At 42.0% G+C, this 26,475-nt stretch overlaps 1 protein-coding gene across 5 annotated transcripts in view; it reads left to right on the top strand.

Annotated features, from left to right (window-relative positions):
* The window catches only part of ERBB4 (erb-b2 receptor tyrosine kinase 4), a 605,204-nt gene that overhangs the window by 568,406 nt on the left and 10,323 nt on the right, over window positions 1-26,475 (top strand). For 3 of the 5 annotated variants that reach the window (XM_064661948.1, XM_064661949.1, XM_064661952.1), the window contains exons 21-27: window positions 635-790; window positions 3,424-3,499; window positions 5,474-5,620; window positions 7,518-7,615; window positions 10,382-10,552; window positions 24,670-24,717; window positions 25,568-25,859. In XM_064661948.1, coding sequence (XP_064518018.1) covers window positions 635-790; window positions 3,424-3,499; window positions 5,474-5,620; window positions 7,518-7,615; window positions 10,382-10,552; window positions 24,670-24,717; window positions 25,568-25,859 — 988 coding nt within the window. The remainder of the gene's footprint in view (window positions 1-634; window positions 791-3,423; window positions 3,500-5,473; window positions 5,621-7,517; window positions 7,616-10,381; window positions 10,553-24,669; window positions 24,718-25,567; window positions 25,860-26,475) is intronic. The other 2 variants (XM_064661950.1, XM_064661951.1) reach the window with 1 other exon arrangement.

The raw sequence follows: 26,475 nt of genomic DNA, 5'->3' as shown, positions 1-26,475 counted from the left end.
ATATGCTCATAAAAAAATGGCCATTGATCTAGTGTCTTATTATAGTACTACAGGAAGTATTGTAAGGGAGTGAAGAGGCAAGGGCGTTTCAGCACTTGGAATAAAAAATTGTTTTTCATCTGAGGGCAGTGAAAATTTGCATCCTACTTAAAACCATTTGGAGATGGACAAGAACCTTCATCTTGAATCAAAGACACTTGCTTGGAACATTACAGAGCTGGGATTGTTTCCCAGTCTGGCCTAATTTCTGTGGGGCTTTGGCTTAATTGATAATTGATTATGGTCACCAGATTTCCTGTATGAAAAATAAGGGCCACAATATTTCTTTTCTTTGTCTCACATTTCTAGATTTAAAACTTGCTGAAAAAAGGAGTTATCTATGTGCTATTTTGTTGAGTTTTTTTTCCCTTTGGGAACTGAATCTTGTAGAATCATTCACATTGGAGTAACCGAAGGCCATCTAATCCCACTTCCTGCTCAGAGTAAGGGCAGTGTTTAACTTCTGCCCTCTAGGCCATTTTCTCATTGTGAATACTTGTAAGTGAACCAGACATTTTACATGTCACCAGTGAAAGGTATTTCCCAAAAATCATGTAAGATTCATTGAATTTTTTTACTGTTCTTATTCCTTCAGGGAATGATGTACCTGGAAGAGAGGAGACTTGTCCACCGGGACTTGGCAGCCCGTAACGTCTTGGTGAAATCGCCAAACCACGTGAAAATCACTGACTTCGGCTTGGCCAGGCTTTTGGAGGGGGATGAAAAGGAGTATAATGCTGATGGAGGGAAAGTGAGTACTGAATATGTCTGGAAGTAAATTTATCATGCTGTGACAAACCTCCTGAAGTTACTCTTTAGGGCAGTGTATCCCTATGGGACTATTATCTGTGTAAGAAAGTCTGTCAGTGACTTAGCAAAACCCTGTGACAGCACACATAAAAGCTGTTCATTCTTTGTTCATTGAGCTTCTCCAGGTGCTGAAATACAATTGCATGAACAGTTTTCACACTCAGATTTTGTTCATATGTTCCATTTTGCATCTTGTTCTAAAGAGTTCGGTTCACTGAGTGATGGATGTTCTAGGGCATTCCTGCTGAGCCTGTTTCTCTGGTCAGTGTGCACCTCAGTAACTTGCAGTCCCATTTTCCCAGACAAGTAATTTTCCAGGAAGCAAAAGGGAAGGCCACAGAACATATTTCTGTTTGTATCATAAGAGAGTTTACCTCTTCCATCACACTGAAAGAGCCTGTGTGTATGTTGTCTGGCATCCATGTCTCCAATACCATGCTGAATGCCAGGCCACTAAAAGCCAGCTTAAGGATAATTTTGAAAACAGAAATTTGCCCCGTTACTTTCCAGCATACCACACCACATCCATATAGTGCCTCACCTCATTTCTACTGCCTTCAGATTAATGCATTATAAAATTCAGAGGGCTGTAAGTACATACTGATGCTGGCTGCTCCCTAAACATCTTGAAATTTCATATTTCGATGTCACAGAATCCCAAGGGATTCTGCCTCTCCTGTCATTCCTTTTCCTGGATGTTCAGTTTCCTTTCTGTCTACTTGCTGTGTTTTTCTGTGCTCACTTATGCCCTTGTCTGGGACAAACAGCTGTTGCCAGTGTGTGCTGTTCTCTGAGATGGGCTGCTGCCTTGTTTGTGTGGTTACTGCCCTTGGCATGTGCTGCATGGATCACATCAGCAGTTCAGTCACTGAGGTGAAGAGCTTGAGAGGAGTCACTGGTGCCTTCCCATTTCCCCATGGAAAGAGACCTCCTGGCAGGGAAGGTGGAGTTTTCCCTGATTCTTTCAGTTCTCTAATCCTGTTTTCAGAAACCCCTATGCTTCTTCCCTCCATCAGCCAGTGAATGACAGAAAATGAGTTGGTCTTTGCAAACCAGCTGTTCCCTGGCAGCTATGTCTTGGCCTTGTGAGGCCAGTCACACTGCTGAGAGCTCTGGAGCAGCATTTACATGTCAGATGTATCACTTCATTCCAGAGAAGTATTCTGTGAAATCCAGAAGACACAGGCAGCTTCAAGTTGTATTGAGAGCATGCTAAGGGGGGTTCAGACTGAGCAATCAGGCAGTTGATCAGGTTGCCCACAGAGGTCATGCAGTTTCCATCCTTGAAGGTTTTCAAGTCCAGAGTGGATAAAACCCTGAGTAACTTGGCCTGATCTCGTAGTTGAACCTGCTGTGAGCCTGAGGTGGGACTAGAGGTGTCCTGAGATTACTTCCAGTCTGAGTTACCTCATGATGAACAAGGCAGCCTTTGCTCCTTCAACAATTGTTCATATTTGGAACAACCCAGCCATATTTAATGGGAATGAAAGCGATGCACTTCTGCAGTGTTTAGTGGAGGAGGATGAACTGCCTTTGCAAGAGCTAAGCCAACCTTATTACAGGGTGCTATTTTTGCCATAACTCTATGGGCATAAGCTCATTAGTCAACTCCATGGAAGGTATTTTCGTAAGGGTTTGAATGAAGACACATCCTCTGCTTTTACACCCACTATCTGTTCATATTCTCTCTGCAGTTAAATATCTCTTTAGTTATTCCAGTACCTCATCCATAGTTCCCAATTAGAGGCGACCCATACCAGTCTCTGCCAGGTAAAAATCTGCTAAGTGTGTGTCCATTAGATATTCATGGACTGACCCGGGCCCATCAGGCCAGCTCAAGAATAGAAAACCATGAATCTCATTGTAACACAAACTCAGGAGGGTGGACCCTTATGCCAAACTGAGGTTTGGTTTGCCTGCACACCCTTCTCTGTCAAAAGAGATGAGCTCCCCTGAGGGTGATTCACAGCCAGAGGTAACTTTTGACTTAGTTTTGGGAGCAACTTTTCTCCCAGCAGTACTGATAAGAGAACTGGGACAGCTAAATTCCTAACAAATATTAGGAGTTAGAAATTAAGCACTGTAAGTTCTCCCCATTGCCTGTTTACCCTGATGATGGGGACTCTGAAGTATTATGGATGCTGCATTATTAACTTGCCTCATTAGGGAGCAGTTGAAATAGCAGCGTCTGGTGTTGCAAACTGCTGAGGCAAAAGAGCTTTTGCATTCCACCTTCTCTGCTGCACTTCTCATTTAGGGGAATTGGATGCAGTGGTTTGTCCCATCTTTACACAGGTTTGATGAAAACATGAGTTTTTCCACTACGTCTGAATGAATAAAATTGAGAAGTTCTGCAGGTAATTGGTTCATGTTTCTCACCTCCACGTGTTTTATGAGGCAAAGCCCCATTCCAGAGGGCAGGAACAGCCATTTCCTCTGCTGGGTTGTGCGGCTTTTTTTCAAGCTTGCGGTTGAAAAAGGAAACAGGAAGGAAGCTGATGTCTTAAACCAGGATCTGTCTGTATGGTTTTAATAATGTATTTCTAAGGGTACATTTCTCTTGTCTTTCCCTAGATGCCGATTAAGTGGATGGCTCTGGAGTGCATACACTACAGGAAATTTACCCATCAGAGTGATGTTTGGAGCTATGGTAAATCTTCATGTGATTAATTTAAAAATTTGTGTCTTTTAAAGCATTAAACCAAGTTGTGTTACTATGTTAAAGATATCCTCTTTTCCTAAAGGAGTTAAATCCAGAGGGGTTTGCTTTTTCTTATTTTTTGTTTCTTTTCTTTTTAAATGTGTAACTAGGCAGCAGTTGTTACAGTCTCCTGTGTTACTTCCCTGCTAACTAAAATATATTATCATGGTGTTTCCTGCTGGGATGAGTGCTGTAAGGTCTGGTCTGGTAGCCATTTACCTGATGGTTATGACAGAAGAAGGCCTCTTTCAGCTTAGGCTCAGATTCATAAAAATATGGCTGCAGGTCACAATTTTCAGCAGTCTTTGAAAATCTTAACTCTAAAAACCATGAATGTCAAAAGGCATTTTCAGACTTATGGGACTTTCTGTATCTGCAGTCAGATAGAAGAGAATTTGTCACAATATAGAGCAAATATGGCTAGAGAAAGAAAAAGAAGAGACAAGCTCTCCAAACTAACTAGAAAAAGCATCCATTTAATTTCAGAGATAACTTGGGAATTGGTGAGCTACCCACACACAAAAAATAAATTGTGTTTGAGAAATTAGAAGTTTGTTTAGTGTTGTTAATTGTTATCCAGATGAGCTGTTGTGCCACATCTGCTGAGACGTCTGCCTGTTTATCTAGTATAGCTGTTACTAATAAGATCATGTATACCTTTATAAATGGCAATTTTCAGCAGTATCTAGGGCTATGGTGTCCTATTTACATTTCCTGTTGCCATATCATTTTGAACCAAAAGTGTGTACAATTCTAGTCATTACTCACTTTTACCTGTGGGTAGCAGCAAAAGACACTGTTTGCTGTGACTGGTTAGCTGCCCTCTTCTAGTCAGCTGAGAAAAACCTGTGAGAGTTAAACAGATCTTGTAAAGCTGCTCTTTCTCTTCAAATTCTGTATCCCCTGTATCACTTAGGAAAAAATATGCCTTCATTTATGAAATTCATTTTAAATGCAGGAAGCCCAGAACATCTATAATCAGAAAGGACAAGACCATAAACAGTTGACAAGTAATAGTTATTGAATATCAACAAGGAGGTGAATGAGTGGAAAATAAATATGTGTTTTATTCATATGGTAATTTTGCCCATCACCTTTCACATTAGCTTGACAGCTGGCAAAATATGGTAATAACCTGGAGGTGTGTTTAAAATGACCAAATAAAAACTTTAAAAAATTGGTGCGAGAGCAGGATTTTCAATATTTAAGATTTTGTTTGGGGACAAATTCTGTTACTTATGATACATGATCTTTATTTCCAGCTCCGAAGCCAAAACAAATCCTATGGCTTTTTAAAAAGAGAATCTTGGGTTTGTAGTACAGCACTATCATAAACTCAAATAAATAAGGTGATTTAAGGAAAAAAATAATAGAAGTGCCTGTGAATGACTTACAAGGCAAAACCAATGGCCTAATGTTACTCAATGCTGTACTTTTGTGGGAAATTGATGCTCTAAGTTAGGGAACATCTGCACTTTTTCCCCTTAAAATAATAGAGTACATCAGCCATTCATTTCCCTTTTCAATGTGATAAAAGAGTGTGATGTATTCTTTTGTTATTGCATCCATTTACTGTACCACTGTTCGTCTCAGACCTTTCTCTTGTGCCTCACAACTATCATGCTGCTTTTTACACCAGTAAAAATGAGGGAAGTTTCTTTCGAAGATTAACACCTAGTGCTGTTTTGCCATTTTCCAGAGTTTTCTAAGTGGCAGATTGTCGTGGTTTAAGCCCAGATGGCAACTAAACACCACATGGTTGCTCGCTCGACACCTCATTTCCCCGCCAGACCAAACTTCAGTGTTTTTACAGGCACTGGTGAAGAAGAAGGGATTGCAGTCCAGAACTGGGCCAGAACACTGCGCTGTAAGGGAAACTGAGTAGCATGACCTCAAATACTGACACTCTTTTTTTCTGTCTAGGAGTCACTATCTGGGAGCTTATGACCTTTGGTGGGAAGCCATACGATGGAATCCCAACTCGAGAGATCCCTGATCTCTTGGAGAAGGGAGAGCGGTTGCCTCAGCCTCCAATCTGCACTATTGATGTCTATATGGTGATGGTGAAGTGTGAGTAATTGTCATGTTTAACATCCTTGTGCTCACTGCTAGAGGGACACTGGTTTAGAACGTTTGTATCTGCGGCGTCTGACAGTGTTGGGGAATAGGACAAGTTGCTTCAAAACAAAAGCTTCCCAAGATACTGTAAATTCCATTTAAATGCTATATGCTCATCTTTTGCAATTGCAAATGGTACGAATTTAGCTATGAAGGGCTGAGTTAGTTCAGCTTCTTATTACTGTCAGATGGTATCTCATATTCTTGCTGTGAAGTCAAAATTGTATGATTGTTATTGTATACCCTTGTCATTTGCATGACAATTAATTTTGATGTTAAAAGAGATAGTATTATACGTCATTATGGTACGTGGATACCCAGCCAGTGAAGGTTGTGAGGAGGAATGCTGGTTCCAAATATTGAGGAAAGAAATCACAAAGGTTTATTGTTATTAACAAGAATTATTATTGCAATAGTAATAATAAAAAGTAAAATTAATAGAAGAAATACTACAGAGAGGATTACTTTTTTATCATTCTTAGTCCAGTACAAAAATTTATGAATATTTTTACTTTAGCAAAAAAGAAAAACCATCTGCACATGATTTCTTCCTACTCTTTTATCTCCAAGATACCCCCACCAGTGACAGTATCCTCCAAGGTTATGCTTCTAATTTAAAAAGAATTAGAAATATCTCTCTGATGTTTCTGGCTTAATTTAACTAAGATTAACATACAGACACCTCATCCATCTTATATACTCCTTTCCCTTTTGCATTGTACACAAAAGCAGTGGGAAAAAAAAAAAGAAAACTACAAGAGGTAAATAAAGTATTTTCTGAAAAGAGTTGTACTGTGCATGCAGGTGTGGAAGTTGTCTGAACAGTGCAAGGGGTCCATGTTGATTGAGTGTAAAAATGTCCCATCTGGTAAGATTTCTAATAAGCATGAGGCAAATCTCAGTGGACAGAAGGAAGCCCTAGAAGAGGTGGTAATCTGGGAGATGAAAGGTTACAGCTTAATGCACAGACTGTAATGTTTGTGTGAAATTCTTTATAAGTTTAGTAGCTTTCTTTTTCCTGTGTTGGTCACTTCTTTGGCTAAATCACACTTAGGAGATAAGGCCTGCTTCCATTAGCACGCCTGGAAAGAGAGAACATGCTCTTGGGAAGCTGCTGATAGGATCTTCCATTAGAAAAAGCTGACAGAGAGAAACTACTTGCTGATGGTGACTACCTATATTACCTGCTTGTTTTGCAAAAGTTATTAGCAGGGATTGAGAATTCTTGATCCTGATGAATGTTTCTTGGAGAGTGAAGGACAAAGGAATCACCCTTTATTCATTTTTTTTTCATTATTCATTATTAGAATAATATCTAGTGCCTCACGTGAGGGCTGTGCTTATGATGCAGACAGGTGAAAGGCAGATGCCAGGTCAGTCATTCTGTAGATCTGCTGAACAGCTCTTTAATCCAAGTCACTGTGGGACAGTAGGTCAGTTAAACTGTATTTAGTAGTAACTTTGTAGTAAATCCACTAGACTCTGATGAGATCAGATTCATTGTATTAGAGGTTGGACACATCCTTAACAAAAGATAGTCAGTACTGACATCTAAATGGGCAAGACAGAGAAAATTGCAAGGAGTTGTTGCTGTCTCTGGGACAGAGAGGAGCTCAGCAAAGTGAGAAAAAAATCCATGCAGTAAGGAACAATCTAGTCTTGCCAAACATAGGCGTTTTCCATTTTATGCATCACAGAATTCTAGCTTTCCATTCTTCTGGGCTCCTTATTGTATCTTTTCTTTAGGCCAGAGCTATCAAGGACTTCAAACTTGTGCATTTTTAAAAACTGAATGATTTCTTCCCTTGATGGTTAACTCTTTCCTTTGTCATCTATCATCTGTCCCCAGGCTGGATGATTGATGCTGACAGTCGGCCAAAATTCAAGGAGCTGGCTGCTGAATTCTCTAGAATGGCTCGAGACCCTCAGAGATACCTAGTAATTCAGGTAAGCAAGTCTACAACATCACAGGAGGCCAAAAAAATATTCTGTCTGTAAAACCTGACTGTTAGGGGGGTTGCCTTTGAATCTCTTGAAGTTCGAGGTGCTCTTGAACTTAAGGCAAGCAGCAACCACAGTATTATACAAGCATGAAGTAGAATAGCCAGTGTCAGTATCTCAAAAACAATAATACTAATAATACAGTAGTCTGAAATTTACTTCCTAAGCTTGTATTATTAGCACATATACAAGATCTGACTTTGCAGGCTGCCCGGTGCTTTGCATTTTCTCATGAAACTGGGGAAAAGTTTTGTCCATTGATGGGCAGCAAGTCTGCTTTTAGACCAGGGACTTGCGTGGCTCTACAGTTGATCAGGCTGCATCTTGGAGGATTATCCTGATGAGACTTTTCCCTGCACTGCTGAGATCACAAGAAAGTTTCTTTTCATAGCCTAAACATAAAGGTTTCTCAGAAGACAGGGTGTTCTGTCACACTGGTACCTCTCATGCTAGAGAGAAGCTTCCCTCTCTGTTCTCCTTAGACTGTGTAGACTCTGTAGGCTTCACATCCTTGTGACAGAGCCACACCAGCATGGTTCATCCTATGGAACTGCACTGTGCCAGCAATATCTCTTGAGTCCATCCCAGTGGAGCTGTGTGTGGCTGAGTACAGGTGTGCGCCCTTTCATACATTCTGAGGGAGCCTAGAGTTGTGCGTGTGTTTTTGACAGCTCAGACTCAAGCCACAGAAAGTGCATCTGATTGGTAAGGGCCTTAGGTGGTCCCAGTGTGTGAACAGTTCAAATGAAAATGAAAACTTAAGAGAAGTAAGGTGATGGTGAAACACCAGAGACCAGAGCATGGGAATGGTTAGATCCAAGTAATGATACCCTGGTGCTGTATCTTATGCCATGGAGTACAGGGCAGAGGTACATCCAGCTGGTCCTCAGTTTCACACTGATGTAAGATTTCCTAGTGAAGAGGCTCCAGAAGCACAGTCACTGCCACTTCAGGTCTCCTGATTGCCTCTGAGTGTAGTGCCAGTCTCAGCGTATGGTGTTTCATTTCACTGTGTAGACGCGCCAGACAACTCATGGTGTGTTCCTGCACAGTGGGAACACACGCTGCTCTCCCATCTTCAGCTGAAGTAAAATACAGTTGGAAAGTAAAATACTAGGTAAGAGGATTTGTGGTGCTGAGTGTGGAATTTCCGTAGCAGTACTCCACGCTGTGATAACCTGTAAGTTCAGCAGATACAAGTGATTCTGGAAAAATCAATCTCATAAATGACTTCATTAGATAGGACATGTTTCCGTATTCCAAATACCTCTTCCCTCCTTTTCTACCCCTGCTTTTCCCTCCCCCGTTGCATTGTCTGGTGGGTGTTTTATCCTGTGAGGCTCCTCTTCAGTGCTCCTTGCACACAATATAGGCTCTGAGCTTCTGGAGGAGAAACCAGGGTAACTCCATTTTATTGGTATCTCTGCCATCATGACTCCCCATTCCTTCCAGATCCAACCAAGAATGTCAAGCTTCCTACTGAGCTTTTAAAATTTCTCTGGATGTAACCTACAGCACATCCATCATTCCCTGCTTTATTCCACATGTAGCATAATAGTTCTTGAGGAGTGGGAGATAATTCTTTAACCATGCAGTGAAGTCTATGGTTTCTTATGTGTTTGGCCATGGGCTGCCTTTGTGATGTTTTGTGGCACCAAGCAAAGTGCAGCCCAGATTTACCTCTCCAGCTTGTAGGTGGTGTTTCAATACAAACACATATTGCTGTTGTTGTCTACTTTGATTTTTATTGGTTTTAACTCCGTTATATTTTGCAGAACTTTCCATATGGATGGAGCAAAATTTATCCTCTAAGTCCCTAAAAATACAAATTAAAATAAACACCCAGATGCAACAGTTCCCATGTTTTCCCCACCTGTCCCTATTTCAGCCTAAATAGCTGAGATATTTCACAGAATCACAGAATATGCTGAGTTGGAAGGGATCTACAAGGATCACCAAGTCCAACTCTTAGCCCTGCCCAGGACCATCCCCAAGAGTCACACCATGTGCCAAAGAGTGTCATCCAAATGCTTCTTGAACTCTGTCAGACTTGGTGCTGTGACCACTGCCCAGGGGAGCCTGTTCAGTGACCAACCACCCTCTGAGTGAAGCACCTCTTCCTAATATCCAACCTAGACCTCCCCTGACACAATTTCAGGCCATTCCCTCAGGTCCTGTCACTGGTCATCACAGAGCAGAGATCAGTGCCTGCCCCTCCTCTTCCCCTCACAAGGAAGTTGTAACTGCAGTGAGGTCTCCCCTTGGTCTCCTCCAGGCTGAACAGACCAAGTGCCCTCAGCCACTCCTCATACAGCTTCCCCTCAAGACTCTTCACCATCTTTGTTGCCCTCCTTTGGACACTCTAATAGCTTGTACCATATCTTATCTGTACTTACTTCACAAATATGTTAGAACTTAGGTCAGAAACTGAGCTTATATGGGAAAAAGAGAGAAGAAAGAATAAAAGCTCAATCACAAGAATGCCAAAATAGCTTTGCTTGATTTATGCAGTTATTCCCTTTCTGTCATCATATTCCAGTAAAAAAAAAATAAATCAACAAATGATGTGGATATGGTGCTTTAGAACAAATAAAACAGCATTTGTGGTCCCTGCAGCCTGTCTGCCAGGGCATGAAAGAGGCTGAAGGAAAGGCTGTTTGGGAAATTAATCCATCTGTTGACATTTTTCCTCTCTCAATACGATCTATTTAGGGAGATGATCGTATGAAGCTCCCAAGTCCTAATGATAGCAAGTTCTTCCAAAACCTTCTTGATGAGGAAGACCTGGAAGACATGATGGATGCTGAAGAGTATCTTGTTCCTCAAGCCTTCAACATCCCTCCTCCCATCTACACCTCCAGGACAAGAATTGATTCCAACAGGGTAAGAGAGAGCTCTGACATAAAATATTTGTTAGTATAAAAGCACAAGTAAAGATTTGGGTTACACCAATCAAACACAGGCCAGTGCTGCTTTGCGAATTACAAGCTCCCGTTGTAAGGAGAGTGGCTATAAAAATGTTGTCATTGGGTTCCCTGTTCATTGTGCCTCAGTGAATTCTAAATTAATAGCTCAGCCTTGAGCAAACAAAGGCTTGACTTGGGCTTCCTCTCCTGAAAGCACAGCTGAGGCTCGTGAAGTCAAGCAGTGTTGTTTCTCCACTGCAACTGGCCAGGAAGTGCACAGCCCTCATGCTCCCATCCCCGCAATCCTGTTGTCTTGGCAGGGTTGGCACTGATGTAACTGAGGGCAGCTGGAATATATAGATAATGCTGCTTTTGTGTCTGGAGCCAGATTTCAGACCCTTTTCCCATTTGTATGTGATGCTTTCATGGCCCTCCTTCACCAATGTGTGTTTCTGCTGAGCATGTCACAGATATCAGCATGCTGGTCTTCGTAACATCCCTCTCAGGGGAGGAAATGCTGTTCATTTTGCAGAGGGAGCTGAGGCACAGAGAGTGTTGAGGTGGAATTTAGCTCAAATAACTAACCATCTAAGGGATATAATCTAAGCTCTTCATCTAGCCTTCATTTCGTGTCATTGGAGTAGCATGGGTACATCCAGTGGGTGATTATTTCTGCCTGCCTTGAACATTTACAGTGGGAAAGTAACTTTCTAGGTGTGTCTTTCTCTATCCACTAACTACTGACAGCTGCAGAGCAGTCTCAGACCTGGTGTGTGATCTCTGGTGAATTGGATCCTGTCCTACATGCCTCTGGGCCTCAGTGCCACAGGAGCCCTGCTCCAGGTGGGGAGCCGAGGTCAGGTCTCTGGAATTCATTTTCACTCCTCAACAGCCTGCCCACAGCTCTGTTCTCTGCCTGTTTCTGTGCTTGGCTCCATCCTTTTAACAGTTTAGGTGCCACCCCTCCTCACAAAACTAAGAGATGGTGAAATGCATTACTAATGTGAGGGCATTCATGTGGGCATCAGGTGTATCTAGTAATTAGGGACTTGTTTTCTCTCCAGGCTCCTTTCAGTGGAAAATCACAGTTTAAATACTAAATGTAGTATCTTTGAAATGTTGGTGTTTATTCCTCATGGTTTAGAAACCCTTTGGACCTCCTTACATAGTTCCAAATTCATACCCTGGTGTGAACATGGTGTTCACATGTGTGAACATGGTGTACCATGTGAGACAGGGAAGAGGTGAGTGAAAGAGCCAAGAGCGTATAAATTGAGTCAGTATTGAAGGTCCTTACCCTCTCCTGAGGAAATCAGTGGTTTTCTGGAATAAGGAAGACAAAATCTGGTCTTAAATAATAGTCATTTCTTAAAGAATTGCTACTGTTTTAGAGGCAAGGACACTAGAGAAGTCTGGATTTATGTAGCATTTCTCCTGTATCACTGGAAGGCAGTGAAAGGGGGATGATGCAGGATTTAGCAATAAGCAGGAAACTTCCTCTTTATGGCAACAAGAGTTAATTTTTAGTGTTGATGTCGATCTGAAATAAATCAGGTTTACTCCTAGCTGTCTCTGGAGAGGTTCTGTTTCCTTTGCTGCCAGCTTCTGAGAAAAGAAGGAAACTACAGCAGTTACCTTTGAAAGGTACTCACTGTCACACTGATGCAAAACACTGTGGCTTAGTGTGACATGGTGGAGTACTGCCATTTGCACCAACACAGTGTTGAGAGAGCAGAGTCTGACATATAAGGTTTGTTATATTCATCTCACTCCCATATTTTCTGGAAACACTGAGGTACGTTCAAAGGAGAAAGGATTACAGGAAAATGTACTTGCCTTTTCAACAGTCTCTTTTGCCTTATGTCTTTGGTCCCAGTTGAGCAGAGGAGTCCACTAGAGCTGAGGGAATTAAATCCAACAAAAATCCTAGAGTAAATATTCTGAAAGATTTATTTAAAATGGGTTGTTGGGGCAGCCAACGTGCTCAGTGGGATATTCATGGAATGCAAACACAGGCATTTATTATTGTTATTATTCACTAAAATTCTGCAATTCTTAAATGTACTGCTAGTGCTGCCATACAGGGGGTACACCTAGATTGCAGGAAGGCCACAGCACCATGTTCCTGGAAGAGCTCGGGGCCAAGCTGAAATCCCTGTAGGATCATAGCACTTCAGGTTTCCTTTGCAGAGAGGTATTTTCTGGAGGTAGTACAGTTGTTTCCTCAGTGCAGAAAGCTACATACTACATACATACAAAGCTACATACATAGCTTCTGTTTTTGTGAAGCACTCAGGTTGTTGGTAAGTTAACTGTTCTTTTAGTGAAGATTCATGTTGATTTAAACAAAATACACAATAGCTCCTTTAAGGTAATAGTGCATCTGCTGTGCATAGTTCAGTACAGATGGATGTCAGCCACAGGAATCACATGGAATTGAAATTCTGTCAGAACTCTCTACCTGCAGTTGTCTGATTCTATCTTGGTGTTTTCTCTGGATAGTTTGTGATTTATGCTTGTTTAGTGTAGTGCATATTAATACTGCACAAACTCATTATGGTGCTGCTGCAGCCTTAGATGCCAAATGCATTGATGCAGCTTAGGTAGTTTTTGCTCACTGTGTCTGGCAAATTGCATTTTATGGGGAGATTGCGAGGCAATTTGGTGAAGGAAAATGCAGACGAGCTACATGATCTTCATGTCATTTTCAGAGATCAGAAGCATGAAAGATCCCGTATTTCCTGTCTTAGCTGTTCCGATGTTTCAGCAGAGCAGGAGTCAGTTATATGATGGCAAGGCATTGTGCTCCTTCTCAGGGTGCACTGTACTGACAGCTTTAGTTGAATGTTCCAGCAGTATAGCTGGAACACTCCAACATGGCAGTATGGCTGGCTACAGGGGACAGAAGTCTGCAGAAAGAAAGCAGGGAGATCATGTAGCTCCTCACATTCAAGCTTTGAAGTCAGGGAATGAAGGAAGAGTAGGAGTATTTACTTTCTCAGGAAAGCTCTGAAGTTTCTCTAGGGCGGTCTCAGGTCTAAATCCTTGCACTTTGTTGCCTGGGAGAGGCACCACTGAATGAGACTTCATAAAACACTGCCTGCTCTCTCACTCCCATGTGAAGAAAAAGTTATTTGGATGTGAATTAATAGCACAGAGCTGCAGCCCATGGAAAGAAAACAGGAAAGAGGGAAACCTTCCATGGATGTTCCAGCTCCCTGGAAAGTATCACATCCTTCTTCCTTCAAGGATTACAGAGACTTATGAAGCTGCAAGGCTCAGATATAGCTTTAGCATTTCCATCACACCCACACTGGCTTCATATTAGCACATCCTGGGGACCTGTGCTGCTGGGAGCAGAAACACACACAGGGTCTGGCCTGTAACAGTGGCCTCTGTTATGAAGTCCAGTCTAAGACTGCTGCAGCTTTTAAATAAAAATTAACATCCTAAGCTAAATTGAACTCTTTCACTGGATCTGAAACTCTTCAGTTGCAATTTCAGCTCTTTGGCTTTTTCCAGTTGTTATTTTTCGCTGTCTAGGGATGCTCTAGAAATATGGAGTTTTAGACGCTCTGTGCTTCTGAGAGATAAGCTGAATTCTCGGCAGTGTTTCCATGAGCACAGGAACCCAGCTTGTGCTCAAGTGTCCTACATTCACATCCATTAGATGATTCATTCAGGTATTTATAACGAGTACTGTCCTGTGTGCACAGAGATAATACTAATACAGAAAGCACTCTGTGTACCCCATGATGCCTTTAGCTCAAAATCTTTGGCTAATTCCTGCTGAAAACTGTCTATACTGTTTGTTACTCGCTGATACTGTCCCTGTAATTTTATTCCATACACTGCATATCATGCAAGCATCTCCCAACCCTGCAATTAAATATCAAGCAATTTTTTTTCAGGGATGTCTGATCCATATGTCCAAGGAGACTATCCTTCTTGGCTAAAGTGGACTGTGCTACACCAAAAGCCAGTTTTCAGTTCTCTGAGCAGTATCTGGTGTGCCATTGCAGCAGTCCTGGTGTGGCCTTAGGTCTGGTGGTGTTGCGTGGCTGAACATCTGAATACGTCTGTGGATAAAAAGGTTATTCCAAAGAGAAATCAGGGAAGAAGTTATGATTAATTTGTTCTGGTTTCTAAATTTGAAAGGTAGCCTTTTTCAAATCACAAGGTAACAAAAGGGATGGTTGCTAGTGATTTTCAGATGTGTTTCACGTCAGTGTGGTGTATGGCATCTTTTCTTCCCAGCTTATCACAGACAATAGGGACTGTTCACTCAGTGGGATCACTACCAGAATTAAGTGACTTTTATTAGACTTTATGTAAAAGGGCTGAATTTCTTAGGCAGCTGCCTGTAGTGCTCCAGTGGTAGATCAGATCTGAGGTATAATATGATCTCCTTTACATACTGAAATACAGCAGGCTGTAAGCTGTCTTCAGTTATGGGGGGAAGGAGGGATTTTGGAGAGCAGTTGGGGAGGCACTTCCCAGAGTGTCAGCTCAGCTGGGCTACTGTGAGAGGTACTGCCAACTGCAGGTGAGGAGAGGCACCAGTTGCTTATAGCATCCTTTCCTCTTGGCAAAGCAGGCAACAGGAGGGAGTCGTGATTTGACCACAGTTCGCCTTTGTCCAAGTAGCACCTGGTCCCCATTTCTTTTTCTGTAAGGAAAGGCAGTTAAGTGTTCTTGCACAAGCTCTCTAGGTAAATTATTTCTCCAGGAGTGTCCTGGCCACATGGGACTGATAGCAGTAAAGCTGCTTCATCCTAAAGTCAATACAAAATTTGTGTGAAGAGATATCAAGGCTCGATGGGGCCATTGAAAGCACTTTGTCCAACCTTCTGGCATAGCATAGCCCAGATCCTCTTGTCTCTTAATTTCTGAATCAAGTGTAAAAATTCTGTTTGAGGTGGAGTTTGTCTTTTAGAAAGATTGTCTTAATTGTATCAGGTAGAATGGAAAATACATCACAGTGTAGAAAAGTCTCACTGGGCAGTTAATGCTGACCTTTTAGGAGGGTTTGGACCCTGTTTCTGTCTGCAATGCACCCTTTTTTGTGCTAGATTTAGAGAGCTGCCAGTATCGAAAACCTCTTCTGCTTAAAGGGCTAAATAAGATAGTACCATTTGTATATGTTTGCTGTTACAAGATGACAACAATTGTCTTTTCACGTGGTTTGTTCATGGTGTTTGCCACCCTTCTGCTTCTGCAATATCTTCCCAAAACTATTATGACCAAATCTCTTCTTAAATTTGATGCCTGTTACTGCAGTCTGTCAGTTTGTGGAGTTTTTTATTTATTTCTATCCCATTTCATTAATTCCTTCTCCTTAAGAGGTGATAAAAGACATTCTGAAAATCTTAGTAGTAATTGTTTTGCCTTCCTGCTTAACTCTGTCACTTCCTTATGCAAGTGTGAGAATGAAATTTCCAATGCCAGAATAGATGATCTTGTAAATTAACTAGACATTGCTTCAAAACATTTTATAATGATTCAGTTTGTTACACTGACAGTAACTAACACTACATTAGCTCTCTTGCTTTTTGAAAAACTGTTTGATTAGTTAGGAAGGTTTATATGAAGCCATTCTGTATGACTTCTGTTGAATACTGCATTTTGTGTTTTTCTAGTAGAATCTGGGCAACTGACTGCATTTACTGCCTTCAGACTTTTAGGGTAATTCTGGAAGTCCTACCAAGCTGTCTGTCAAGATCTCTAGTTCCCATTTTCTGCTTTCCTTAGTTTTAATGACATCCCAGTGGTAGGAAGCTCCTCCCCGTTCTGCTCTGTCTTTTACATTAAGCAGTTCCCAGTAGGTGTTAGTGTTTTGTTAGTGCCTGGTGGACCACCACAAGTATTTTACCTACCATAATTTTTTTCTTCTGGGAAATTCCTCTGTGTCTGTTTCTAGCCTTTGTTAGAAGTGTGGATAGCACCAGACCATCTTTGTCCATGAAAAGCAGGAGGCAAACCCAGACTAATACTAGTCAGCCAAATTTCATTGCTCAGAGTGAAGAAGTAGTGAGAGCAAACATACAAAAATACAATGTAAAATACATTACATGAAAAATTATTTTACCTTAATAATTTACACGAAAAAGGAAAGCTTCTCACAAAATATGTATATTTAGAACAGGAGTATTTAAATACCTTTTTAAAATGTACTAAGTTTGCCAGAGGAGGGGATAAGAAAATTCAGATGGAGGACTCAGATGATGCCCAGCTTTTCCCAAAAAATTCTTTGGAGGTACTTTATGGCAATTGGTTTCTTGCTTTGCAGCCAGGCCAGCTGAAATCAATGGTATCTCTCAAGGAGTAAGCCCTTCTTAGCCTGAACTGATTATCAGGACCAACTTGTTGAATTGCCTCATGGTTTTGCAGGTCAAGTGCCTTAGAACAAGACTTTTTTAATGTGTTGGCTATTTTCTCTTGCATTCAGGCATATAGATTTAGGGTCAGACTTCCCTAAAGTATTGGAAGGCATTTTGATTTCTACAAATTTAATATGTATTTAGTAACAAATCACCCCCTCACAGTACTTTCTGCAAGTTACTGTTCAGTGGGTCTAGTGGAAGAGACTGTAGCTGTGTACTGCTTCAAATCTTGATGTGTGAGATGTAAATTCATTGAGCTTTAATATAAACTGGTTTAAAATCAGGCAGCATCTGCTTAATCCATGAATAGCTGCTGGCTGTGTTAACAGTCGAGAGAGCTCACAGCTGATCTATTTTCTTTTCTCTCTTGAAAAGAAAAAGTCAATAGATATAAAAAGAGTAAGTAATAAATATTTCTACACTGCACTGATGAGGCATTCTTGGAAAACAGCAAGCTAAACAACTCTACATAATTCAGTTGATGGAAAAGTGGACTGAGAGTCAGGAAATAATTATGAGAGCTGGGAGAAAATTTTCCTTCTATGACAAGATGTGAAGCAGAAATTTTTAGTGGAAAACATCCGTTTGCAAGGATTCATATTTGTGGTTTTCTTAAAATATTAAAAGTATACAAGGGGCTGTGATTTGGAAATGCACCTGGAGGGGCTCCAGGAAGTTGTCATTTAAACATCTGTCTGCCTATGATGGTTGGGGCCCCCGACGTAGAGAGTGCCGTCCTCAATGTCCCATGGCAATGGGACTCCTGGGATAATGCTGTGGGTGTGAGGTGGCAGAAGGACTCTGGAGCAACCTGTGCCAAATACTGTTCTTTCTAAACATACGTGCAATGGAGTTGAATGGCAGCACAGCCTAAAAAAATGGCCTTTGTTAGCCGAAGTAGAGTCTGAATTTCTTGTTAAAAGCTGTGAAAGGGGAGGGAAAAATAACTCTCAAAGCTATAAAAAGGCTCTCCGAAAGATGTAGTGGGGAGAAGTGGGAGAAGGCACAGATGAAGTTTAGATTTAAGATGTTAAAAAATGATTATTTTATCCAAATCAGATGGGTGGTTAGTTCTTTTAGAGTATTATTGCCACCAGAACCTCAGCCCTGCTCTAAATCAACCCAGCATTTCATCAAGAAGCCTATTCTTTGCTATAAGAGACCAAGAGTGCACAATTACTGGTTTCTTTTCCCCCTTGCATAATAAAATGGGGAGATTATCATCAAGTTTCTATTCAGATTTTAGGAAGGCTTTTTTATTTTATTTTTAAAACCAATCTTTGTCTGTAAGAGCTCCCTGTTCAGGCCAGCATGCTGTAATGATTACTGCTGTAAAGGCTTCAGTGGAGATGTGCTCTATTTCATTCTCAATGAGGGTTGATGGCGTTTTGAGAGGCTCAGAATATCCTTTGATTACTGTGTAAAACAGACTGAGGGAGATGGCAGTGCAGCATGTGCATAGGAGGGGGGCCATTGCTCCCAGGATCACTCATCAACTTTCTTTTGTGCTTTTTTTTTTTTTTTGTCTTCCATGTCGCAATCACAAATCATGGCCCTGTTGTGGTTTTGGTCCCATGCCCCATCCTCCCTCCCTGTTTTGGGATTTGAAGCTTGAGGTTTGTACAGAAAAGGAGCTGCTGCTGCTCCTGTGTTTTGGACAGGTGCTGCAGCATATGAACAGGGGCAGTGCCTTGACCCCTCTCTCCCACGGGGAATTGATAGAATAGCTAGGAAATGGTACGTTGTCCCTTCCAAACTGTGGGGAACTGGTCCATTGTTAGAAGCTGCTATTTACTGTAAAGTGTCTTAGAGACTGTATTAAAAAAGGAGTGACAGAAAGCTAGGCATGGGTGACAGGAAAGATATAGGAGTCAAGGAGATTGAAAGGGAAAGATAGACAAGAGCATGCTGTCTCCCTTCCTGCTTTCCTATTTGACACTCGTGGTGCATTAACACAAAATAATAGGGAAAAGGAATCCTTGCATCTTCATGCTTGTATCATGCTTAGATCAAACTGCATATTGTGCCAGCTGAAATCTGTTTGCCAGCCCTTCTGATGGTCAGAAGGATTAGAGTTTCTGAGGTCGGGAGAACAGGGGGTTTCCAAGGAGAGCTTTTGATGCCATATAGCAGGAGAATCTTTTATTCCCAGCCCAGGTGTAGGAGATGAGTCTATGGAAAAGCATTTCACCTTGTTTCCCTGTCAGTGTGCCTGGATACTGGGGTTTGTGCCCAAATTGTGCATCTCTTAAGAGGTTATTTTCATTGGTGGTCTTGTCATCTTTTACTCCTTTACTTGGTGAAGTGTTACATTGTACATGGTTTATGTTTGGTATTTCCCAGTAACAGCACAGGAAATACTCTGTGCAGTATCTAGGTTTGTTCTTTCTCATACCACTATGCCAGGTTTGTTAGGCATGTTTTTTTTGTGATATATGCCATTCACTGTTCACAGTCCAGACTAAATTACTGCTAGAAGGCTGTATTCAGATTTGGATCTCCCACTGGATATGGAGAGTTTGTAAGTCTGAAAACAGACTCTTTCTCTCCTTTAGGAGACAAAATAGTGCAAGAGAAAGTTTGAATGACTGATCTGAAGCTATGAAGTCAGTCAGTACTGGCCTGAACCCAGATGGTCAGTGAAACACTCCTACTGATTTTGAACAAGTTCAGGGATGTCTTAAACCCAGCACACCGCCAGGATATGGTCTGTCACATCCAACTGACACAGGCAGCCTGTGGGAACTGAGTTAGAGCTCAGGCTGCCTTCAAATCTTCCCTGTCCTCTGACAAACAGCAACCAGAAAACACTTGGGTACAGAAAAGTCTTATTCATTGTTTCTTCTATTTATTTTTTCCCTCACTTAACTGGATGTTTTGTGTCTTGATTGTAGAAGAAGCAATTGTTAGAAACTGGAGCAGACACTTAACACAGCATGGTTCTTACACTGGTTTCTATATTTGTGATCAACATTCAAGGTAAAACATGTAGACATATTTTGAGAAAGGTTAATGCTGGAAAAGTGACTGCAAGTTCATCACTTCCAATACAGATTCATTGATGCCCAGTGGAACTTGACAGGCATGGAACTAAGGGCATGGTAAATTGCTGTATAGCTACTGTCCACAACCTGTGTATATTATTCCTGCCTTTTATTTTTGTTGTTGAGTTATAGGCTGTCTATGGAGAAATGTGTGTCGTGCCCTCTTGCATTAACTCAGGTGTGCCACTTTGCCCTTTGTGTCCATGAAATAGGTGATGTAAGACACACACGCCCAGTTTCAGAGGACATACAGCTGCAGCATGCTCTGGCTGTTTTCTGTGTGCTGAAATGCTGCAGGGGGCCAGCAATGACCTGCTCCTGCCAAGCCAGGATGGCAGTGATGCTGATGGGAACTTTCTTCCACCATCCTGGAGGAAAGTGCTCAGTGGGGAATGGAGTTTCCTTAAGAATGGTCAGGAGCCCAGGCTGAACAAAAGAGAGAGCATGAGGAGTGCCAGACTTGTGCCAGGTAGTGCGAGCTGTAGGGATGGATATGCTTGAACTGTTAGGGCCCAGGGAGGCGTCTAATCCTTTCTTTTTATATACAGCCCTTCTCTGTGCAGGGGCTGGGACCAGAAACCCCCAGAGGTCTGCAAAGCCTGATAGGAATTACTATACAAATAGCATTTAATTTCTGTTTAACATTACACAGCCATCGCACGGTGTGTGTTCTTTCTTTGATTTTCATCTCAGACCTGTTTGCTGGGGGCTCTCTGGAGCAGGGCAGAGTAATCTGTTAGTTCTGTGGTCAGAGGGAAGCAGGACTGCACCCAGGCAGAGGTGGCTGTTCTTCTGGGGTGGTCTTTCCTATCTGAATTTCAGTTCAGACCAGTAGTAAATACCAGGCTACTCCCTTGGAATATAGCTGGAGTTTCCTTGGGGCTGTCGGGACAGCTCTGTGTGGTTTGCCTGTAGCCACACCAAAACATCCCAAACATTATTCAGATCCACTCACATAAAAGAGCTATCCTCCTTCCTAGAGAACTGCTGGAATTTTGGTGCTTGCAGCAAGATCTGCTCAGCCTGGCATTTTAGGATGCTGTGGTTTGGTGACTCAAGCCTGGATACTGCCTTGGCTTGAAATCAGGTAAAGAGTTTCTAGGGGAAGGAGGAAAGTGAGTTATTTCTGGAGACACTCAGCCCTGGACTGAATTGCTACAAAGAAGTGTTGCAGAGCTTGATCAAAACAGATAATCTCTTGAGTTGCCTGAGGCATGGACTATGAGACTGAATAGGACTCATGAGGAGCATCCATGTGAGAAGGTGGGAGTGTTTTATTCCTGCTTTATGGTTTGGTCTTTTTTGCATGCAGAAGCAGAAGGAGAGTGAAAGGGAGCTGGGTTTCATGCAGGTAGGAGCACTATCAGAGTAGGTTCAAATGTGTGTGTGTGTACACTGATGTTGCCTTTCCTTCAGTAAAGAAAAATCTTTCAGTCCTGTGAGCTTAGCAGGCTGCTTAAGAACAAGAAACAGCAGTAGTTGTGCAACCCTATCAAATACATATGCACGTCATGGTGGATGACAAGCAAAACCAGTTCTGCAGCAGCTTGGGGGCTGTTGGGAGTCTGTGCTAGCCAGCAAAGTATAGGGGGACCAGATCATGCTGTAAGTAAAGTCCTGGTTTTTTCTATTTGGTGCTAGTCCTGCACCACCCATTGCCCGACAGCAGCACCACATCACTGAGTACCTTCAGCATTTCTTCCACCTGAAATGTGCCATGGGTTCAGCTTTGAAGGCAGCTATGGTCAGCTGGAGTGGGATGAGCCGTAGCAAGGGCAGCAGGACAGCCACAGCTCTGGGTGCCAGGCTCAGGCACAGTGCTAGACCCAGATGGAGAGAGACAAGGCAGAGGCATATTCACACAGCTACATGAGTGGCAGGACCCAACATAGCTTTGATTTCATTACAGTTTAACACACAGCTAGAAAATATTATGTCCCTAATATAAAGAAGGAGATATTTACCTTTGGGAAATTTGAGAAGCAAGGAATTGGAAAATTAGATTAATGAATAGAAAGCAATAACACAAGCCAATATTCACAGAAGTGTTGTTTGCTGCTCTTTTATCAAGGCTTATTTTACAAAAACGTTAGCTGTTACAACAGCTGATGCGTCACTGGTGTTTCATACCAGAGGGCCTCAGAAAAGGCTTAACAGGACATTTTTTTGGGTTTTATCTTTTCTCCCTGTTGTCATGTTTTTGCCTAAAATTCAATCATGGTATAAAGAATGAAATCTTGGGCATTACTGATCAGTGCTGCTCATGGGCACTTAAAAATCCGTGGCTCCTTCTGGAGCGTGCTGAGAGTTTCAGTGTCGATGGATGTGTGCACTCCACAGCTAATGGATATAACACACCTTACACTATCAAAAGGGAGTCAGTATTGATTTATTTTATTTTTTTAAAGTATGCAAGTTGAGGCTTTTTAAGTAGGCTTATGTAGTGAGGTCTTAAAGCAACCAGACTCTGAACCCTCTCTCCATCTCAGCAAGCTAGAGATGATCATTCAGGTGAGACTTTCAGGATCAGAAATACAAAAACCTAGAGCTTCCCAGTAAAGGAACATCAGCTCTTTTTTTCAAGAGAGTATTTAAGATGCAAAAGCAACACTTCCTCCACATCCCCCCAAAAAAATCAAAATCAACAAAGTTAATTGGATTGCACATACAAAAGAAATGATATAAGTTTTACCTGGAAAAATCCAAAATGTATTTTCTTCTCACAGTATGATTCATGCCCTGAGAAGTTGGCTGAGGATAGTTATCTTGGAAGCCTACAAAATTATGACCTCATGTTGGAATTAGCAGGCAATTTAAGGACATTTAAACAATTATATTATGTTTTCAACCCCACTAAATGACAGCTGTTTTCTTTGCCCCTTTTTTGTATGGAATAGTGGCCACAGGGCATTAACTCATGGAGATAAACAGTAAAGAAGTAAAAATATGTGCAGATAGCAGTGGTTTGGAGAAGGGCTGTGTGTTAGGATCTGTGTTATGGGTGTTTAGTACAGAGCTAAAGGGGAGACATGAAAAAAACACCATTATTGTGATCTTAGTTGGCAAGTCACTGACTGGGAACAGTCTTGTCAGCACAAATAGCAATAAATGCATTAATGCCAGTCCATTCTCTCCTGACATCTTGGGACAGGACTGTGCTAAGAGAGCCTGTTATTACGCTGTTACAGTTGCAGAGTAGGTATTTAAATGGTAGAGTCACAGCCAAGAAGATCTAAAGATAGGACTGTGGGTTTAGTCTTTTATGCTGAGCATGGAGCAGAGCCCACGGACACTTAATGTGGCCAACCTAGAACAGTATTTTTTTAAGCTGCTAATGATCTAAATCATTACTGGCAGAGGAGCATAGCCCTGTGTGGTGAAGTTCAGCCTGCTGACAAAAGACCTGCTTTTCTAAGTTACCTTTAAAAGATCACAGTGAGCTGGGAACTGAAACAACTCAAAGACAGTTCTCCCCTTCTTCAGCCAGAAGCAAGGAACTACAAGTGGAAATTCATGGGAGTGCCTGTGTGAAAACGGAGAGATGTAAATGAGAGCTGTGTAATACAGGTGTAGTACTGGATAGAAAAGGGGCGGTTACAGTCACTGGTTTAGTGTCAACGAACAGCAGGCAGCAGCCAACTCCCATCCCCTGCACAGAGCACTAACACAGCATTGCTACAGCTCTTTTTACTTGTGTAGTCTAGGGGTTGCAGCCACCTTGGAAGACAAAAGAAGGAAACCCCTTCTTCAGTCTCACAGCCTGCAGATGCAAGGGAAGGAAACTGGCAGCTTTGCAATGAGGGTAGAGGGTTCTCAACAGAGCTTTGGATTCCTCGCTGTTAAGAGAATTGGCTCTCTCTCTAGTCACCACTTTGTATTCTTTCTCTGCATCTTACCTGTAATCATCAGTTTGCCTAAAACTTTACCACCCTCCATGGACCGTAGTTTACTGCTTACCTGTCTTCAGTCTTCTCCATCTTTTTGGACTAGATGAAAAGCTGGCCTGAGTTCAGGTAAATACGAGATCAGAGGGTAAGTCAAAGGCAGGTTAAGTCTCCTGTAGTGCAGTGTCTTACAGCCATCCGTAGATGTTTCACAGTAGCATCTGGCAGGCTCAGGGGATGTTTTTTATCCATTTGTCTAACACATTCTGCATTGTAACCTGTCATTGCCCATGTGTCATTACAAGTGGACTGTAAATCTGTAGGGGGTTCAGAAGGAATTTGACCTCTGCAATCAGAGCATCTCTAGTTTTTAAGGTCTTTCCTGATTAAAGGGATCTTCCCAATTGTCCCAAGCAAACCTTTTACACAAGCCTGCCAAGTTAGAGGTTTGCTGCACAGTCTGTATCTGGCTGTGTATTGATGTCCATTCCCTTTCAAAAAGTAACCTCTGGTAAAGTGTGTTCTGTTCCCTCTTCTGTTACAGCCTTCACTCATAGTGTGAGCTGAACTGTGATCAGTAGCTCTCCCTAAGACTAGTGAGACACACAGCTTGTTGTTGTGGGTGAGACATTTGCCATGACTGAATTCTTTGAATTTGGGATCTAGTTAGGAAATGTGACTGACATGCATGTTTCTCCCCATTAGCTCATGCAGCTCATGTGACTTGTTTCATTCATGTGACCTCTTGTTACATATCCATCATCCATTTTTCTTTCCTATTAGAGTGAAATTGGACACAGCCCTCCTCCTGCCTACACCCCTATGTCAGGAGTAAGTATTTCACATTCAGCCTTCATCCTTTAGGTTTTCTGCCTTCCTTCACTACTTTTTTTCGGTTTCAAACCCCTTTTTCCTGTATAAATGACCTAAAAGACAACAGGAAATAAAATGTATACAAGAGCAATCAAATTTTCAAGATCTCCACACTCAGCCTGGGTTTGTATGCAAACTCTATGGACCCACAGCCAACTTTTCTTGGAAAAGTGTTTAGGTAACAGGCTTGGTTGAATCTGTATGTTTTTCCTTCTTATCTACAGGTCATGATGTTGAAATTTCTTTTCATGCCCTTGCTGACAAGCAAAATGGTCATTGAGCCGAACCATTGAGTTGAGGTGCCAATACAAACACAGTTCACCAGCCTGAAATGCACTTCCTGATGGAATTACACAGGATGTGGGTGACCCTGTGATTCTCAGCACAGTACGCCCTAAAAGAAAGCCACTCGGGAATTAGCAGAGATGATAATGACTCCAGTCAGGAGATTTCCCTAACATGAGGTTTAAGGGTTTCTCAGAAATCAGAGGATGTTGCCAGAGTAGTAGAAGAGGAGATTCTGTGTTTTCCTCCTGCAGCTGTGTATATCCAACCTCCATATGCTTAGTAGGAGACAAGTTTCCTGCCCCATTTCCAGCACTGAGCACCACTGGGCAGATGGATGCTTTTCCAGTCCACAACAGAGCCCTTGCTGCTGGTGATCCCGCAGCACGGGGAGACAAGGCTTCACCTGCCAGGTGAAATGCATTATTGAGTGAGTGTGCCAGGAAAGGCACAGGAGCACAGCGATGACTTGCTGTTGAACCCTGTCCCCTCCTTTCCTGTGCTGTCTTCTCTTTTCCAACAGAACCAGTTTGTGTACCGGGATGGTGGCTACACTGCAGAGGTGCCGATGCCATACAGAGCTCCAGGCTGCATAATACCAGAAGCTCCAGTTGCTCAGGGGGCCACAGCAGAGATCTTTGAAGACGCTTGCTGTAATGGCACACTGCGAAAACAAGTGGCAACCCTGGCAAAAGAGGAAAGCAGCACCCAGAGGTACAGTGCTGACCCCACAGTCTTCATGCCCGAGCGGGTCGTCCGGGGAGAGCTGGATGAGGATGGGTACATGACACCGATGAGAGACAAACCTAAAACAGGTAAAAATAGTCTTTCTGGTCTAGTCTGACTGCATTCCCTCTCTTTGTACATCAGCAGCTTTTCATCAAAAATGGCTCTCTTTAGTTACCCAGCAATGTTGAAGCATTCTGACTAAGTTAATATTTCTTCACTTGGGAATTTGGTTTTCTTTTCTTAATTTTCTGCTTTAAAAGCTCAAATGTGCCAATATGTCAAGTTTGGTAATTACCCCTTTTACTTATTTTTTTTGAGAAATCACAAGAAGAATGAAAGAAAACCAAATCTCTTTCTTATCCAAACTCAAATCTTCAGTTATTTCCAAGAAAAGGATCTACCTTTGGCCAGCCAGAGTACCCACTTTGCTTTGTTTATTGATTTTTATTTTCATGGCATCATGTTTGATAAATGTCACGTTGAACCTATCAGAGAACCAATACACACAGTTGGCATTTTATACCCAAGAGAAGTTTAGGATTGAAAGAACAAGATGTGCTTCAGAGAGACCATCACTGCAAGGTGCTGATTGCCTAGATCTGTGCCAGCTCAGCGTGCTGCACTTCCCACTTTGCCATCATTCATTTCTTCCTTTTTAAATAGTGACAGCCGTCATTTATATGTAAGGGTATGTGTCATTAC

Source organism: Pseudopipra pipra, chromosome 7 (assembly GCF_036250125.1).
Source record: "Pseudopipra pipra isolate bDixPip1 chromosome 7, bDixPip1.hap1, whole genome shotgun sequence".
Classification (NCBI taxonomy): domain Eukaryota; kingdom Metazoa; phylum Chordata; class Aves; order Passeriformes; family Pipridae; genus Pseudopipra; species Pseudopipra pipra.
This window is presented reverse-complemented; position numbering and strand designations above follow the sequence as displayed.